The sequence below is a fragment of the Poecilia latipinna genome, unplaced genomic scaffold (genome assembly GCF_001443285.1).
Source record: "Poecilia latipinna isolate Pla-1442-1.1 unplaced genomic scaffold, P_latipinna-1.0 Scaffold673, whole genome shotgun sequence".
Taxonomy (NCBI): Eukaryota; Metazoa; Chordata; class Actinopteri; order Cyprinodontiformes; family Poeciliidae; genus Poecilia; species Poecilia latipinna.
The window spans coordinates 48366-67202 of record NW_015113289.1 but is presented as its reverse complement, the minus strand read 5'-3'; the positions used below and the strand labels follow the sequence as shown (position 1 = coordinate 67202).

General features: G+C 36.1%; 2 protein-coding genes across 4 annotated transcripts in view; both read left to right on the top strand.

The window, feature by feature from the left end:
• Positions 1 to 53: 53 nt before the first annotated feature.
• Positions 54 to 5871, top strand: ciarta (circadian associated repressor of transcription a). Its single transcript, XM_015044378.1, has 6 exons — positions 54 to 300; positions 3169 to 3435; positions 3517 to 3592; positions 3667 to 3745; positions 3840 to 3993; positions 5350 to 5871. Exons 2-6 carry the CDS (start codon positions 3169 to 3171, stop codon positions 5722 to 5724), a joined length of 951 nt encoding a protein of 316 aa, XP_014899864.1. The 5' UTR covers positions 54 to 300; the 3' UTR covers positions 5725 to 5871.
• A 2510-nt stretch (positions 5872 to 8381) lies between these two features.
• Positions 8382 to 18837, top strand: part of rprd2a (regulation of nuclear pre-mRNA domain containing 2a) — a 23133-nt gene continuing 12677 nt past the window's right edge. For all 3 annotated transcript variants that reach the window (XR_001426410.1, XR_001426409.1, XM_015044375.1), the window contains exons 1-8: positions 8382 to 8858; positions 14989 to 15118; positions 15871 to 16022; positions 16720 to 16772; positions 16861 to 16987; positions 17085 to 17260; positions 17417 to 17759; positions 18417 to 18770. Coding sequence is in view for 1 of the 3 variants with exons in the window: in XM_015044375.1 (XP_014899861.1) it covers positions 8696 to 8858; positions 14989 to 15118; positions 15871 to 16022; positions 16720 to 16772; positions 16861 to 16987; positions 17085 to 17260; positions 17417 to 17759; positions 18417 to 18770 (1498 nt within the window). In the remaining 2 variants the exon portion in view is untranslated. The remainder of the gene's footprint in view (positions 8859 to 14988; positions 15119 to 15870; positions 16023 to 16719; positions 16773 to 16860; positions 16988 to 17084; positions 17261 to 17416; positions 17760 to 18416; positions 18771 to 18837) is intronic.

Sequence of the window (18837 nt, the reverse complement as noted above, 5' to 3'; positions counted from 1 at the left end):
AGCGCTCTCGTTTCTCGTCCAATCGCAGCGCCGTACCCTTTGGCGCACGTGCGGCGGCCGTTGAGCTTCTCCGTTCTAGTACTGTTTGTACAGAGATATCCGTGGAGTGGGTGGGGGAAAAGCGAGACACAGTCGACTGGAGGAACAGGGAGGAGCCGAAGCTGAACCAGAGAACAAGACGGGATTCACAGCTGAGCTTATTCACCGCTACCTCTGTGCTCAAGTTCCCTCCGCTTGTGGGGAACAGTTTCTGAAAGTAGAGTTTTGCAAAGTTAGTTTCTGGATTCTTCTAGCAGAAAGGTAAGAACTATTCTCTCTACGTCTTTGCACGTCTGATTATTTGACGTCCACAGATATATATTTGGAGGCGGAGAAGCAGTATAGGAAAAGCGTGCTTAAAACAGTCATATATTTAAACATTAGTGGTTCATTCTTAAAGAAAAAAATGGGTTAAACTGTTCTCTATTAACTTGACTGGATTGAAAATGTGGGGAAATTCATTAACAGATGAGGACATAGGTTTTATACGAGCAGAGAAGTGTTGTATAAGAGTGTGCGTGTCTCAAATGATTTATTTCCAGGCTTGTTGTGAACTTTTTAGGCACCCCCTTGTGACTCTTGTATAACAGTTTCCCCCCCATTTTAAACTTCGTACCGCAAAAATAATGTATAGTAACTAGAAAGAAAACAATTTCTGACACGACACCTACCAAATAAAAATACGGTTCTGAGGGGTTATCCTCCATCTCCAATGAAGAAATCAATTTTCAGCTGCAGATTTTATTCCATTATGTAAACTTGTTTCATTGTCCGTCCACAAGATTGGACGGACAATGACGGACAATCCGTCTTTCCATTTTTGTTATATTTTACAATACAAAGTCAGTCCCATATTTTTATTCATGATTTTCCTAATGACAGTTCCTCCATGTGCACATATACAACATTCGTCAGTCAATGTTGACACATTCTAGTTTGTTTTTTTGTGTGTGAAATTGTTCATAGGTATATTGTATATGTGTGGAATACCTTTGGTGTAGTTTTTTGTGAATTGCAAATTTATTTTGGTAATCATAGAAACCAAGGGTTAGGTGTTGTCCGTTCCTATACAGTCAGTCCCCCACTTTGACTTAACAAGTGCTTGTTGAGCCTACTGTTTATTACTGAAAGGCTTTTACAATATTTCTTTCTCTTCTGCATATGTATAAACATTTATGTGAGTTTTGTAACTTTTTAGTTCTGATTCAATTAAAAAGTTCTGATTCAAGAACGAAAATGTTCTTGAATCAGAACTAGGAGTGTGGGGGGAAGACCACTATTTTTAGTGTCTGACCTGCTGATCACTGATCAGAGGTGATAATGGGAAAATGGGCCAATTCCAATATTTGCTCGCATTACCAGACGATACTGATATTCGTTTGGCAAATTACTTTGTGCTTCCAACTTTAGCCTATTCAATTGTCTTTAGCCATAGTGCATACAAAATTATGCAAACTTTTTTTCTCAACCTTTGACAAAGTCGGACCATGAATGGAGAAAAATGTGCTACATGTTCCCAACAGAAAATGAATTACAAGATAGTTCCCCGTTATGCACCAAATTATATCTTGGTTACCTATATCGGTGTTTTGCTGAACTCAAAATAAAAACAAAAGAAATAAACTGTATGATATTGGAGTCTGGCAGAATAAAAAAAGTGGTAGTTTTCTGTTCTAAATTAAAAAACTATGTTTTTTTAGGTGACTGTTGTAATAGTTTAGTTTTTAGCAAATTATGCAAAGCAAATGGCAACAAACAATTACAGATACAGACCAATGGCAAGGCTAAAGAGAGGTTCTTCCAGGTAATTTTGTCTTAATTTCAAATAGTTTAAAAAATTCATATTCTATAGAAATTTGTAAAATAACAAATGTTCTTTTTCTGACGAGAAAAGGTTTAATAATTTGTCAAAACAATACTCCTAATAAAATCAAAATTGACAAAATGCAGTCTCTTTTTTTTCCCATCCTCTCTCATAAGAATAACACAGAGAAAGTTTAAATCTCTTTATAGTAGAACAGAAAGTATCTTTTATGTGTCTTTATGCTGACGTTTCTGGCACTTTATGAGTTTATTCCCCTGTGGTACAGGTGTTCTTTTTGCTGTGTCCCGGTGTAATAAACTGTCAAAATTGATCACTTATCTTCATTACGTTATGGTTGCTCAAACACGAGCCAGACATTAGTCACAGGTCTGTACAATTGGTATACCGATATTGGTTTTAATATGCACATGGCAGTGTGGAAATTTGTGCCATTTATTGAAGAATATAGATTGATTAAGTAGAAAAACAACCATTATGCGATTAACTCTGAAATATAAATAAATAAACAATGTAAATGTCTTTCTGCTTTGAATATATGGTCAACTTTAGATTATGAGTTGTTTTTCCAGCTAGTTGTGACCAAAATCCTTATTTACATCTTAACAAGGATTTATTGAAAGTATTTCTTCTGGCCAACTTAGTGGTAGTTTCTTTATGACTTTACCACCTTATTGCCTCTTCATCTTTTAAAACTTCTTATGCTGCACTCAATAGCAAGTGTCAATGCTTAAATTACAAGTACAGAGATCCTGAATTCATTGTGCTTAAATAATAGCTAGCATTTACAGCAGTTGTTTTCTTTCAGTGATATTGAAGTTATGGTATGTTTGCAGTTCAATGTTCATCAACTATAAAGTCTCAAAAAGGGGAAACATAAAAAAACCTTAAAAGAAATAAATAAACAATGCGTAGCCTGGAGGGAATGCAAGTAAAGCCTGGTGGCCCGCCAGGCTGGTGTAAACCCTGATGTACGTTTTCATGTTTCCCCAAAATATGACGTCCTTTCCTCTTTGACTGGTGACATTTTCAGTTATGATTGTTTATCGTAACTTTTAAGGAGTGAACTGGAGTGTATGCCACAACAGACTCGGACACTTTTATGGCGACTTGCTTTTTCTTTCTTTTCTATGGACACTTTTTCACTGAAAGCAAAAAGTGACGTGTATTAAAAAATATGTTCCTGTCAGTATTTGAAATACTTTGCATTTTTCCTGCAGTTTTTAGGAGTGAAATAAGTTTCAGTGCAGATCATTTATACAACAATAACAATAACAGTCATGCACTAACTCTGTATGTCTCCGCAGATGAAATCATTAGGTAAATCTTCCAAATGGCCATCTTATGACTCGCTTCCCTCCACCTCAAGCTTCCCCCCCAGCGAAAGCGAACAGACTGAGGACGAGGCAGACATCTTCTCTGAGGGAGAAGGGGACGGCGTATTAAAAAGCTCGCTGCACTCAAAGTTTAATGGCGATCAATGTGAACTATACCCGGATGAAGCCAAACATTTGGTTCCTGAAGTGGCTGCACTGAGGTCATCAACTCCAGGAGACTTGACCTTCGCTAAGAAAGTGAGCACAGTTTCACTAAAACAAGCTTTCTCCTTCTAGTGTTTCATTTTCATAACAAAATGTGTCTGTCTGTATTTTCAGTGTGCTGATTTGCACAGGTTTATCCGCCCTTTGCTGCAGCTCCTACAGGGATTACAGACTGGACGGTTTGACAAAGGTTTGTGGATTAATTACACCAAATATTACTGTGTAATAAACCAACTTGTCTGACATTCTGATGTATGTTCATAGGCTTAACCAGCTTTCAGCAGAGTGTTGCCATAGACAGATTACAGCGAATTCTTGGGATCCTGCAGAAACCTGAAATGGGGTAAAAAAAAAAAAAGTGCTTCTAAATTAAACAACTCCAGCAAATATGTAATTATTGCTAATACTAATAGTTTCGACATTGATTTGTGTTGCAGTGAGAAATACCTCCAGAATCTGCTGCAGATAGAGATGCTGCTCAAAATGTGGTTTCCTCGGGGGTCGTTCAAGTCCGAGGACAAATCCAAGCAGACCAGCTCTGCCTCACTCGCTTTACATCGGAGGAAAAATCAGCTCCACATGCCGGTCAAGGTGAGAATCAAATGACTAAGTCTGTCACAATAAGCAATAAATCAATTAATTGCATGAGAAATTAAAATGAGTGCAATAATTACCATTTGCATTCTTGTTTGTGTAGTTTGCTTAATTCTGCTCTTTAAAATAATTGAAAAGCTGCCATTTTGAATTTTTTTTTTATTTTACAAAAGTCCTTACTAGTGGTATTGTCTGTCTGAGCTTTATTATAATTATAGTCTGAAGGGCAATTTTATATACATAGACTTCATAATCCATTTTATTTATTCTTTTGGTTATTCTGAATATTTAAAATGTCTTAGAGGTTTGAATGTTGTAAATTAAAGTTTATCCACCTATAAGTGGGTGAAATGTCTTTATCATTACATCTGTTAGCAATTGTCTCAAAAATGACAATATTATCATTATTGGAATAATTTCTCATCCTGACAGGCCTGTGACTGACCAACACAAAGTAATGAATAAATGTGCACTAGATGCAAAATAATAAACAGTTTTTTAAACCAATGAAATTGGAAAAATGTCAGCAAGTTTGTGTTCATCCCAGGTTTTCTCTGGTAACGAAATAAATTTCAGTTCATGTCTTTCATGTGTGTAATTTCATCCGAGTATAAATCCAGATGTTATTTTAAAATAACTCTAGGGAATTATGAAGACCAACAACAATCAGATCAATGATAAGGCTGTGGAGAAGCATGGTGAGGTTGCAAAAAATAGATGTTTGTGTAGAGGAGAATTAACACAATCCATCACTCTAAACACCACATCCTCATACTGAAACATGGTGGTGGCAGTATCATGCTGCAAGAATGGGTTCCTTTCTGCACAGCCAGGAAAGCTTCTTGGTGTTATTGGGAAGATGGGTGGAGCTAAATAAAGCGTAATTTTGGAAGAAAACCTGCAAAAAACTGAGACTATAGAAGAAGGTTCAAAGATGATAAAAGTCACCATCGCTGCATGGTGGTGGCAGCATCATTCTGTGGGTGACTAAATACAGATGTATGCCTAAAATCATGTATTCTGTATTTTCAAAACCATGTGTGTTATTCAAAACTTTGTGTTGGTCTATTACAGAAAACAAAATGCATTCAAGTTTGTGATTATAACTTGAAAAAGTGAAAAGGTGTAAGGCGTATGTATAGCGTATGTATACTTTTTTGTCTCTTTAAATTAAGGACAGTTTATTAAACAGAGATCACCTTTAAAGGGAAATAAGTAATGTTTAGCTATACCCCGTTCATACATCTGTTATCCGTGATGTAGTGTTTTTGTAATTCAAGCTTGTTATTTCCTCCAAGACTTTTTTTTTTTTTTTAACAGTAGCAACATTTGGTTCTATTTTTTCCTCTGCAGAAGAGAAAGCTGAGCTGGTCAGACCCCGATGTTGCCGACAGACTCCCGGCGAAGCAAAACCACACAGAACATGAGAGGTGCCACGCTGCCTCTTCACCCGACACCGCCGCCGCTTCGACATGTCTTCCTCTAGCTCCAGAAAATCAGATCACGGCAGAGGAGAAAACTGCTGACACAGAAGTGGATAACTGCTCAGCAGGGCAAAGGTTTACAGACAGGACTGGCCCTTTAAGCAGGGCTTATATATGTAGCAGGAGAGAAAGCGAGAACCCGAAGCGCACTGAGATATTTCTGCCCACCTCGCGCCGCAGCCCAGCTACGCAGGACTGCTTGGTGTCTTCGAGCAACATCGTTCCTACGACTGACTTACCTTAACTGGCTGAGGCTGACCTTGCTATCACATGGAGGTATCTCAGCTGGAGGGCGGACCCGATTACATAAGTATAAGGTTTGGCTTGAAGCCAGTCTGCCATGCCTGCAAGGCACATTAAACCAGAGGAGGTGGAGGAAGATACTTATTAACCCCCGACTCTCTGGGTTTCTTTTCCTAAAGTGGCCGTGTTATATTATTTTTATTAGGAGTTGTTGTTGTTTGCAGGAAGGTAATGTTTTTCTATTAAACTAAGTTGAAGGAGCTTGAATTTTTTTATTATATTTCTTGTGTGTTAAAGCCGTTTTTACTGTTTTTATATTTTTTTCATAATATATGACAGCCTGAAAAATAGCAGCACAGCATTCTGAAAATAATACCAATAATGATTTTATTGTTATTGTTATTGTTATTTTAGAAGCTGCTGTTTGTAGGAAGGTGATGCTTTGTGGAGAACCGAGTTAAAATAGCTTAGAAATATTTGATATTTCTTGTGCAATAAAGCAGATTTTTACTGTTTTGTACTTTTACATATTTTAAGGCAGCCCAAAAAGTAATGGCAAAGGATTAAAAAAAAAAAAAAGTATTTTACAGGGGGTAACATTTGTCACATACCGTTAATATTTTTTACTCTGTCCTGCAGTAGTAGTAGCCTCATTGCTGATTTCTGGCAAATTGTAAAAGTAAAAAAAAATAACAATTTGCAGCTTCTTTGGATTTCTAAGAGAATTTTACTGTATTAATATTACATTTACAAGAAGTCAAGCTCTCTTCAGTCACATCGCCTTCAAAAGCTGATATTTATGACTATTTTACATAGAGTTTTCTTTAAGTGACTTGGAGATGCTCCAAAATTGAAAAGGATCTTTCTTTGCCCATTTTCTGCTTCCAGCTACGATTAAGTTACTTTCTGGTAGATTTTGTCATCTTGCTGACTTACATTATCTCACACTGTCCAGCGTTTTTACAGATGGAACTAAATGATGTAGGAAAGACATGCAACTTTTGCCAAGATGTGCCAAACAAAGACATTTTTACATTCTCAAATTGTAAGTGGCTTATAATGATGTCACAAATATTTTATTTATTTTAGTTTTGCTTCTCCACTTAATATGAAAAGGAAAAGGGTTTTTCTGCAAAAACACATGAGCAAAAAAAGAAAAGAAATACTCAGCTAAATTCGATTCTGCATATTGTGCTATTTATCGTATGAGTTGCCACCTTTTGCTTTTATTGGTAATATGTTGCAGTGGAAATTTGTAGCAAACAACTTAAAATATTTATGCCTGTGTGCATCTGAGTTTGTGTATCTGCACTTTGGATGAAAATGAGGAAATGTTACACATCTGTGAACATCAACAAAGTTGTGAGATTATTTATAAAAGCATTACTTGATATTTTTAATTCCATCGACTGGTTTGTGTTGCACCTCAGAGGTACTTGAATTATAAACGCGTGTCACTCTGCAGGGAAACATTTGAAGAATAGTAGCATAATATATACTAAAACCAAGCATGATGCGGAAGTAGAAACCAACTTCTGTGCCTCATTTTAACGGATTTATCACTCTATTATTTCATAAAATTGGCAACACTGTAAGTGCAATAAGAAATGTGGTAAAGATGAAAGGAACTGAACCATTTCCATTTCTGAACTCATCATTTTTACTCTTTTAAAAACATTTTGGTGAAGTTTTATTCATGTTGAATGACTTCTCTGATGGTTTGTCATCGTCAGAGCCTTGCATATAAACACAAATAACAGTGGAAATTATACAACAAAGAACAATCAAGTGCATAATTTTTTATAAATGATTTAAAGAAAACATGTCACTGCAAACCAGATGTGCTTTTTGTGCAGGTGTTTCTCAGGCTTCATTATTTTGGATAATTCAATGTTACTTCATGTAGAAACGGTAAGCACAAGGCAGAGAACAACATGTGTACAATGAAACTCTGTGTTTTTGTTATTAAACTGTAATATGTGACTATAATTGTGAAATAAGACAAAAGTTCTCTCTTTGCAGTTGTACGTTTTAAAAAGGTCCAGTTGTTTTTTTGTTGAGGCCATTTCTTTGTTTCTTGTAAATCATATTATTGTCCTTACTGGTGAGTGCTTGAAAAATATTTTTAGATATTAAAAGACTGAAATGATTTATTAACTCCATTTGCTGGTTTGGAGTTTTTAATAAAACACCTTCAAGATTTTTTTACACACTCTGACGTTTTCCACATTACAGTAACAGACCAACACAAAATAATATATTTGAAGTTGAAGGAATGTGTTATATGGGCTTAAACTTTTTCTATGAATAAAAATAAAAAGAGTGGGCTGTTCCTTTGTTTCCTGGTCTCTTCATCGCTCAATACCTTGTTGCAGTTATTGCTGAAACTCCTTAGGTGTTTCCCACTTCTTCCCGTGAAGCAGAAGAAAAACACTGGTTGCGATGTCCGTTTTCCAAACTCATATCTATACGTGAAGCGTATAAAACTACTTTGAAATGTATATATTTTTGCACCATTGCAAAAAAGTAAAGACATTAGGCATGGTTTAAACATTTTACATGGTACTATTTTGGTGCAGAAAAAAAAGTCCTGCGTTATAAATAAAACGCAGGAGGTGGGGCTCCATATTTAATATTACATTCCTATACACCAGGGGGCGCTACAGATGGCGTGTTTCGGAAGTGTTTGTCCGTGTACCAGGATGTCACAAGGCGCTAAGTTTTAACCATAAGTGTTAAATGATTTGACAAATTATCTCTGGGAAAGAATCTCACTTTGGATAACTTTTAAACAGGAAGAGAGGATTAAAAAGAACTAAGCCGAATTTTAATTTTGTGTGAAATTACAGCGGGAGGCTGCCGAGCGGCTTTTGAACGCGATGCTGTTTGTGTAAGGTTGAGCTAGCATGCTAAGCTAAGTGCTAACCCAAGCTAAGTTAATGTTGGAGTGATAGAGATTGGCTTCTGTGGACATGGCAGCAGGAACAGGAGGATCTTTGGAAGCCACACTGGACAAGAGGTTCAGAGGTCTGACCAACACGATGGACTCCATCCAGGGACTGGCAACATGGTGCATAGACAACAAGAAGTACCACAGCCTCATTGTGCGCCAGTGGATGAAGTGTTTGAGGAAATGTGAGTAGCTTTACCACCTGCCTGAAGCCCACTTTACCTGATCGGAACTGGTTTTATCAATGAAACGATTGCATTGTGTAAAGATTAGGCTAAGGTTTGCATCTGCTTTATGGTTTACTTCAGGAAAGGGCTATTTCACCGCTTTTAAAGAGTTACTAGCATTCGTCAGTTCTTGCTTAAAGTCCAAGTTACTTACACTATGTTTCTACAGTCTCGAACTTCATTAGGTGTTTTTCTGGTCTGAATCACTTTGAAAAGATAAAATGCACAAGGCAAGTTGATTTTCAATAACAAGGCAATTTAAATTGCTTTACAAGATGTAAACAAAACATTCGACAAACAAGCAAAAACATTACGCTGCAGTGATATAACGGGGGAAAGTTGGAATAGACTAAAATAAATGATGTTCCATCTATTATTAAGGCAACATCATCAACCAAATGAGTGTTTTTGCCTCGATTTAGAGAAACTAAGTGTTTCAGTAGTTTTGCAGTTTTCCGGAAGTTTGTCTCAGATTCGTGGAGCATAGAAGCTGAATGCTGCTTCTCCATGTTTGGTTCTGATCTTGGGGATGCAGAGCAGAACCAGAACCAGAAGACTTGAATCTCTGGAAACGTGACATGACGACAACAGGTCTTTAATGTGTTTTGGTGCTGAGCCAGTCAGTGATTTATAGATAAGTGTATTTTTGTCTTTGAGACCAAACTGTAAGATGTGCACTGAAAGGATTTGTCTAATTGTTGACCATCTTACCTGTTTGTCCATCCACTAATCCATTTTTTCCGTCTATCCAACCCTCACCTCATCGGGACAGTGTCCAGCTCCTGTCACATTACTAGAAAGATGGAAAGTTTAGACACTTATTCTCTTAATTATACATCTGTCCTGTCCTCTGAGCTTGTTCCACTTTTGCCCAGGATTACCTGGCTGTTTAGATAATCTCTGGGATGATCTAATCCAAACCTCCAGAGCCACTGTAACATGAGGATTTTTGAAAATAAATCATCTAGGTAAAAAAAAAATAAATAAAAATGTGTTCAGTCAGTCTGTGTGTTAGTGGTGAGAACCAAGTTGCATAATCCATAAAAATGTAATGTAATTTTCCTTTCGGTGCATACAGTGTTTTTCATGCAAGACTTTGCAAATGTTTTAAATTTGGTCTAATAATTTATAATCTCAGGACGTCTTCCGGAGTAGCTCTGTGTATGAGGGTGTGCACAAAACAATTGTATGTTTTGGACAATTATTACCTGCAACTTGCAATAACAACACAGATTGTTCCAATTTCCAAGCAGAAATTTTAAAAGATGCGTTTTTGCTTCTTTATGATGTGCTGAGATGTTATTGTTTTTTTAATATGGGTTTGCTAAATGGTTTTCTGATTGATGAGTTCTGAGGTGAACCATTGTTGATCACTGGTAATGTGACAGCTGTCCAGGGGAGAGGATCAGATCGGCTCTTTTTTTTTTTTTTTTTTTTAAAGAAGACCTTTTTAGTGGTAGCATGTTGAGACTCTCTGGTTGCTTTTACAGCATAAACATTTTAAAATCAGGTTGGTTTTGTTGGAGCGTTTGAAAATAGTTTTGACAAGAACGATTCATTTGGGTTTCGTATAATTATGATTTGAATCAGGAGTCGGTGCACGACTTGCATTTTAAAACAAAACTGTTTAAAGTGCTGCTTGAGAACTCAGGTTTTTCCAAATCATTAATTTATTCCCAGTGTATGATTATCAATGAATATTGGTGTCATTTAGTCACTCAGTTGTTTCTGGTAAGCACATATTTGTCTTTAGTTGAGGAGTCAAGGTACAGTTAATTATTGTCTTTGTTTTAGTAAGGCACTGGTTGACTGGCCAAAGATCAGAATTGAACAGTTTTTGGCTCTGGCCGTTTTCAGGACATGGATAAACTGTAATTTTTTATTTTATTTTATTTTTTTTCATTAGAGTTGGTTGGACTTTTTCCTCTCTTTATGTTCAAATGTGATAACAGATTTTAGTAAAAGCTTTCAAAGAGTGGAGAGAACATTTTGGTGATAAAAGCAACAGCGGCGAAATATTGCTCGACGGTAACCATCACTTACTAAAAAAACGAACATGTCCTCTCAGTTTAAAACGTAGGGATGTTTGAGTGAACCCCTAAATCGACTGGAAAATAGTAAATTCCCATTAACATGTCAAGATGCTTTTTAATGTGACGATATCTTCACCAGATTGTACGAAAGCCACCAGCTCCTGATTATTTTAAGGTGAAAATGGTCAATTATGATTCCGTAAAGCTACTGACTGGTGTAAGATAAATACTTTTGAAAGATGAATAAGTTTCAGAAAATGGCTTTTTGATGAAGTTTGTGAAGTTGAGGAATAGCAGAAGGCAAAGCAATTACAGATTACACTAAATTAGTCATTGATTTATCATACTTCTGTTAGGCTTTTGTTATCAATATTTAATGAAAAAAAAAAACATTTTTCTGTTTTATGTCTGTAAAATACATTGTGTAGCTTTATATTGCTGTTTTTGACTTACTTGTTTTCACACTTTCTTTCTGTATTGTAGAATTTATCCACAAATTATAAACTCCTGTTTGAAAAGAGAAAAGCTTTTCATCTTCTGGAAATCCCAATTATCTGCTTCCACCCAAATAATTTCTCTATCTCCAGAAAAAGAAGTGTACATATGATAATTACGACATCATTTAAATGAAAAAGCCTTTTCAGGTCTGAGAGGGAGTCGTTTCATCTATGGTGAATACAAAACTTTTGCAAAACACTTTTAAAATCTCGGGTTTTTATGATGTGGAAAAACTAAGACCACAATAAATAATTTCCTGGCTTTTTCTACCTCTGATTCAACATTTATCTGGTGTGGCTCATTTGAAAGCAGAGAAAAGCATAAAAAAGCTGCAATAACAACATTATTTTTGAATCGATCATTTCATGTTGATCTAAAGTTACCAACATGCTTTCTCTCACTGGAAGTAATTTTTTTTTTTTTTTTTTTTTAGCTCTCCAGCCAGTCAGAGCTAAAGATTAGGGTGATGACAAGGAGGCTTTCACCAAATAAATAAATAAAAAATGCAATAAAACAAGTCAACATTTTGAAGCAGGGCCTGATTTCTCTGATCCCAATATATATATATTTTTTCCATTGATTCGACTGTAAAACCACAAAATCTTACCAAGTAGTTTGGTCTAGCTTCTAGTACAAATATCTTAGTAAACTTGAAATGAGACACAACTAACTTAAAAGAAGCTTTTTAGCAAGATATAGAGGCTTGTTTTAAGTCAATAATCCCTTAATATTGGTGAAAAAGTACTTGTTCCATTGGCAGATTATTTCAATTATAACAAGACACTTTTTCCATATGTTAATTTACCTGCCAATAGAACAAGTACTGTTTCACCAATAGTAAGGAATTATTTACTTTTTAGCTTCTGCATATTGATAAAATGTTACTTTTAAGTTAGTCTTGTATTGTTTTTGTGCACAGATCATAGCATCACCATTATATTTACATCTACCACTGTTTTATACATTAACCATTTAAAAGGTATGACTTAAAAATAAAATCTCAGATTTGTCTAACGTTTTACACCAAATTCGATTTCCAATTTTAACGGCTTCTTTCGCCTCATTTCTTTCCTTTAAAAAAAAAAATACAAATGACAGAAAATATCTTTTAAAAAAAAGTTGAATTCAGAGTCAAAATAAACAGAAGCTGGTAAATATTCTTGTCAAACGAGATGGTGGTTGTTGGGTGTGCTAACATCAGTCTGAATTATGGAAATCCAAGAAGAGCGTTGGTTGAAAAAAAAAAAAGAAAAATCCAGATTTTCCAAACATTAAATCTTGAAAAAGAGAAGATTTAATTGATTTATGACTCAGCTCAGCTAATTTAAACTGTATAAATTGAGACTTAGGATATCTCTAGTTTATAAAAATCTGAAATTAAACCCTTCATCAGAATTTTCTCCTACATTATTTTGTTTCGTCTCATAGCTATAAGCTTCTCATTTTGAGGCATCTAAAAAAAATAATTTATATTCAGATGAAATTTGTTTTGAAACGTCTGAGTCAAGTAGATAAAGATCTTGATTTTTTTTTATTATTGCCCTTATTAGTTTAAAGGCTTGATTACTGTTTTCAATTAATTTGAAAAAAAAAAATTCCACAGTTGACACATTTTACATTTTTTATCTATTTTTATTTCTAATTTATAGCTACTCGTAACATTTGGTGCTTTAAAGGTTCCTGTTTTACTAAGACGCTGTGGAGTTTTTACATTTGTGGAAATTTCATTTTACCTAAGAACTTTTTATGATTGTAATTATTCAACCCAGTTATCCTTTTGTCCCTAACGGTTAATCAGATTTAAAAAAATCTGACTCTTGGACTTCAATAAAAGGTACTTCAGCTAATTGTTTAATTGTGCACACCAAATTATTGCTTTTATTTATTATTATTTTTTGTCCCTTTATCCTCAAATGTATTTGTGTTTGTGCAGTTTATATGTCAGAGTTACAAGTGCAGATATCCACTTCATTAAACGGTCTTTTGGTGAAACCAGAGCTGATTTTTCATCGTGTCTAAAAGTGAAGTGAAGATGTTACAGTTGAATTATCTGGTGTTTTGGTCACTTTTGTTGCATCCTGAACTTGTCGTTTTGAGTTGCCGTTCTGTGAGTACGGTCACTATTTCTACTAGCAAGATTATAATAAAACATTGCTGATAATTCACCTTGGAAATGTTACTACTTGCAAGTGTTTTGATCATTTGAGGCATTAAAATGCTGGATTTTCTGCTTTTTTTGGATCAAAACACAAAAGTGTAGCTACAGGACAACAATTTGCAGTTTCAAGCTTGATTGTGCTTCATATTACTGTAGAAAACTCAGTTACTCTTTAGGCCTCTCAGTAAAAAAAAGACTTAAACCTTTGGAAACTGTGACAGAGTATTTGAATGTATTAAAACTTTTGCTTTTTACAAACTTCTTATTCCTGAATTTCTAGTCATTTCTTTCCTTCTGATTTCTGATTTGTTTCTGTGCATGAAACTGGTAAACAAATAATGGATTTTAAACTCTCTTTGTAAAATATCACGTCTATCTTAAACCTTATGGCTTTTATGCTGTTTGTGGAAATGTTACCACTTTTCTGTAAATTGTTGAGTTTGGGTTTACATGACTTTGTAGTTTAACGTTCTGATAAAATTGAAAAAATTAATTCTCTGTTTAAAATTATTTATATTAAACCCACAATACAACCACTGATTCAATATTTATTAATTTATAATGAAACAATGTGTTTTCTAGTGTTTTTTTTTTGTTTTTTTTAGAAATAATAAATGTAGCTAGTAAATTGGGACTAAAAATACTGATTTGTTACAACTTTTTAGCCAAATAATTTCAAATTTTCTTTGTGTAGGGACACTAAGCAATAGTCTACTACTGGTTAGTGGGCATTTATTGTATTGTTTATAATTTTTCATGATTAAGTCTTATCATGATGAGAATTTAGATTTATTTTTTATCACAATAAAGTCTAATTATTGATGTTTAAAAGCAACCAAAGTCTCCATGTTGTTCGGATTTTCTAGTTTCACTATTTTTTCCAACTGTTTGTTCAATGAGAATGTTAGTAAATGGCAATAAATGTGAAAATATGATTAAATGATGTTAGTGTATGCAGTTTAGTGGTAAAAAAGAAATCTAATTTTTCTATGACTGGTGTCCAAAAGATGCATATTACAAATGGGAATGTTTTTCAGGAGCAGTATTTGTGTTTGTGGGTTATTGTGGCTGCATCATGCTATCACAGCCACACCAGTTACCTCATAAAAAAGTAATAAGTAGTTATTTTTCATCACTTTTATTGCTCATCCCTACATCAAACCTCTACATTCACATTTCTTTATTCTTTTTTTTTTCCTTCATTAAATCACATTTGTTTTCATCTTTGATCTGTTGCCAGTCCAGATCAAATAATATATTATGTCATATGGACTACATGAGATTTTCTGATTCTGATTCAGTAGTTACCGTTGGCAGATTGGGGATTCTGAAAGCAGTTCAGTGTTTTTAAAAGGACGAGTTTCTTTTGGTCACACTAATGTTGTTCTTTTCTCTGCAGCCAACGCCTCCCACAGACTGAACCTGCTGTACCTTGCCAACGACGTCATTCAGAATTGCAAAAGGAAGAATGCCATCAATTACCGCACCGCGTTTGCCGAGGTGCTGCCGGACGCCTTCCAGCTGGTCAAGTAAGTCGTTTTTGGCAACAAAGAAGACCGGACGTTGTCGGGGTTCTGCAGAAAAAACTCTCTTCCCCTGGTTGATTGTGAAATTTGTTCTAGAAATAAAAATGTGGATGATGTTTCCTCCTGCACAGCAAGGCTGAAACTGATGGTAGGCGCTCACAAACCTCATTGAGGTTAAGAAAAATACACCAGAGGGGAACAATTTGCTAATGCAATTTCCATGGCGGACGAGTCGTGCTAGACTAGTTTGACCTTCTCAACCGAACACTTTTTAAATAAGTCGAAACATGAAAAAGCTTTTTGTCTGTAATATTTTGCATCATAAATACAAAAAAGCAACACGTTTTTTTACGATCAGAAGAGGAGATTGTGTTGTAAAATGTCATTGTGAGGTTGTATGAAGAACACATCAGATAATAAAATTTCCCACCACAAAACTCATGGCAAAATAAAAATCAGAAGATATGAGATGTATACTGAAAATGTATGTAACAAATATTGTAACTTTGTTCCCCAATTGAACCGAGTTTGCCGGACCATCAGGTGTGAAAACGCCCTGAAGGACACATGCCAGGTCCTAAAATGTCCATCTTGGTTTTAACCAACAATTTTGAACCTGGTATGATTGACGGAGTTGATTAAAAAACAATCCCAGTAAAATGACTTCCACATTGTGAGTAAAAATGGTCTGTACTCGTTACAGCTCTAACATCCCTCACTGTTGTTTTGGTCTCGCCTCTCTGTTTTCTCCCCAGACTCGAGGGCGACCCCAAGACGATGAAATCCGTGGAGAGGATCCTGACTATCTGGGAGGAGAGGGACGTCTATTCAGGGACGCTGGTCTCTGATCTCAGGAATGTCCTGGTCAAAGAAGAGTCGCCTCCCGAGACGCCTGTGGAGCAAAAAAGTGAGCGCAGCATTAATCGTCCAAACTCTAAATTTGGCTACTCGTATCGTACCGTTCATCATTTACCATGGAAAATTTCTCACCATGTTAATTGTTTTGATTTATTGTTGTATCAATACATTTCAATTAATGATGTTAAATTAAAAAAACAAAAACAATAGTATGATTGGCAGTTTTATTTTTGGTGCTTTCTCCACCATTTGTTCCAAGAGAGCGCAGTTACATTTACCTATAGAGACGTAACAAATAGTTTTTGAATTTTTATCGTTATTGTGCTAAAATACCACAAGATATTTCAGTAAAATTCTAATTCCATATCGCCTTAGCCTGCTGCAATAAGCAATTTATCAATGAATTGCTTGATAAATTCTGCTTTGGATACTTAAAATATTCTCCATTTTCAGTATTTTAGTCTTCAAAAATTAAAGTTTATTGCTGTTTGAGAGGACAGTTTTGCTAGTATCAGCATATTACTTAAAAAAAAATCATATTGTGATAAACAATATTATCATTTATCACAATAATTGCTGGGACAATTTATCATCCAGCAAAATTTATCGTGACAGGCCCAATAAAGCTCTAATGCGCTTATACTTTTATCTTTTTTCATATCTGTGTTAAATGTAATTGTGATTGATGTGTGCTGCTACAAATATGAGTTATTAAGTCCAGTTTGTTAATTTCCATGTTTTTAAAGCTCCAGTTGAGTCTAAAGCTGATCTGCGATCCAAGGTTGTTGCTGAGTTTGTGGTGAGTGAGACCTCCATAAGCACAGTAGACCTTTCTGTGTCCATTTAACCTAAATATCGATCTGAGAATGCGACTCCTCCTGCTTCAGCCTCAAGCCTTTATCGACCAGCTGACCAAGTACAAGAAATCTCTGGAGGAAGTTGACATCAGAGAAAAACAGCTGGCTGCCATGAGGGTGGACATCTTCAGCTCCGAAGCTCTCAGGAAACTCAAAGGTGCCTACATTCAGTGCTGCACAATCTAAGACGGTTTTTACCTCGAAATTTAGTCATGTTTTCCTCACAATCACTCTTTTGTGATCCATTCTTGCAGATAAAGCAGGAGGAAAAAAGTTCTCCAGAGACTTTGAGGAGGGAAGCGCTCAGCTGCACGAGTTTGTCAAGTTTTTTGAGAAACAAAGCAAAACTGGCCCTGCGCTTCTTGAAGCTCTTGGGAATGCGGACATCTTCTACGAGATGCAGTACAAAGAGGTCAAGATTGTTGCTAATGTAAGTATTTAATGTCTTAGATGTCAGGTGTCTGTTTTATGCTTATATTAAAATGTCAAAGGAATGAAGATTTATTGTCATATTTGTAAGCCACTCCCAAACTGAGTAATTTCTGTAAGTTTGTTCATAAATGATAACTGTCTCTGTTTTCTTCAGGCCTACCAAACCTTCGCAAACCGGGTTTCCCACCTCAAACGTAAGCTGGACGCCCTGAAGTCCACCTTGCCGGACCTGGACGAGTCGCCCATACCTTCCCCTACCGCAGACGCTCCGTCCCCGACCGGATCCGAGTCGCCGTTCCATGGCCTGGATTTGGCTAACCCTGATCCAGACCTGGACGGTTCGGTTATGGAGGACGACGCCGAGCCTCCGGCACCAAGTCCTCTGTCTTCTCCCGGAGCGTCCCCGAGACAAGCGGAGCCCATTGGGGAGGACGACAACCGGGAAGTGGAGGACATGGAGCTCTCTGAGGACGAAATGGACAGTGGCGGGATCATAGGTACAACGGTTTTTAGTTACCTGTGTGATTTAATTTATGGAAGCTAATGTACAATGATGCATTCAGGTTTTCTCCACACGTGGCCGAATGTCTTGGAAACCGAATAAATTTTACATGCACTCATGAATTACGTTTAATATCACTAAAAACAATTACTCATAAAAACTCCGGCCAAACTGAAGATGTGACAATTCTCCTTATTTGCGTTTATGTGTTTACATTGGAAACCTGAGATTTAGATGTCCGCTCATTACCTTCTGCAACAAATAATGTTGCGCTGACTTCACACGTGTGACCACTGTTATTGTTTGGCGATTATTAGAGAGGTTCTGATTTTGTTTATTTGCTTTCTTATTTTTCATTTATGTTTTTACCTCCAGGTTCCATATTTCATTCATAAGAGGAAGTTGTGTTTGTTTTCAAGGGCTGCCATAAGTTTTAGCTTTGTGCTACACTGCCCCCTATGGGTTTGGCATGTTTATAACAATGCCCTCTGGTGTAATTCAACAGGTTCGTGTGGACTTTGTGTACCATATAAAATGAATATCTCACCTACATTGTTAAAAAAAAAAAAAAAAAAGTAAAGACCTTGCTAGGTGTGTAAAATACCTTTACTGCTTCATTACTGGATATTTTCTATCACCTCTTTCATTTCAGTTGAGGAGCAAAAACAATCCCTCACCCAGCCAGCGGTGTCTACTCCAATCCCTGCAAAGAGTGAGCCGTCAGCAGCAACCGGGCCGCAGCTAAAAACTCCTGCAGCTTCTTCTGCAGCTGTTCCTGCAGACGTTCCTGCAGCTCTTCCTACGACCATCCCAACAACCGCTTCCTCAACCGTTCCTCCGCTCATCCCTTCACCTGCAGATGCTCCCACAAACATCCTTTCAACTGCTCCTGCGTCTGCTCCTGCAGCTCCTCTTGCAGCTGTTTCTGTAGCTGCCTTGGAAAGTGTTGATTTGGGTAAAATTGGCTCCATCCTCAACAGCTTGGGCCCAGTCATAAAGACTACAAGTGAGTACTGGTTGTTGTTGTTCTTTTTTTTTTTTTTTTTTTTTTTTGATTTTTTTTTTTTGTTTTT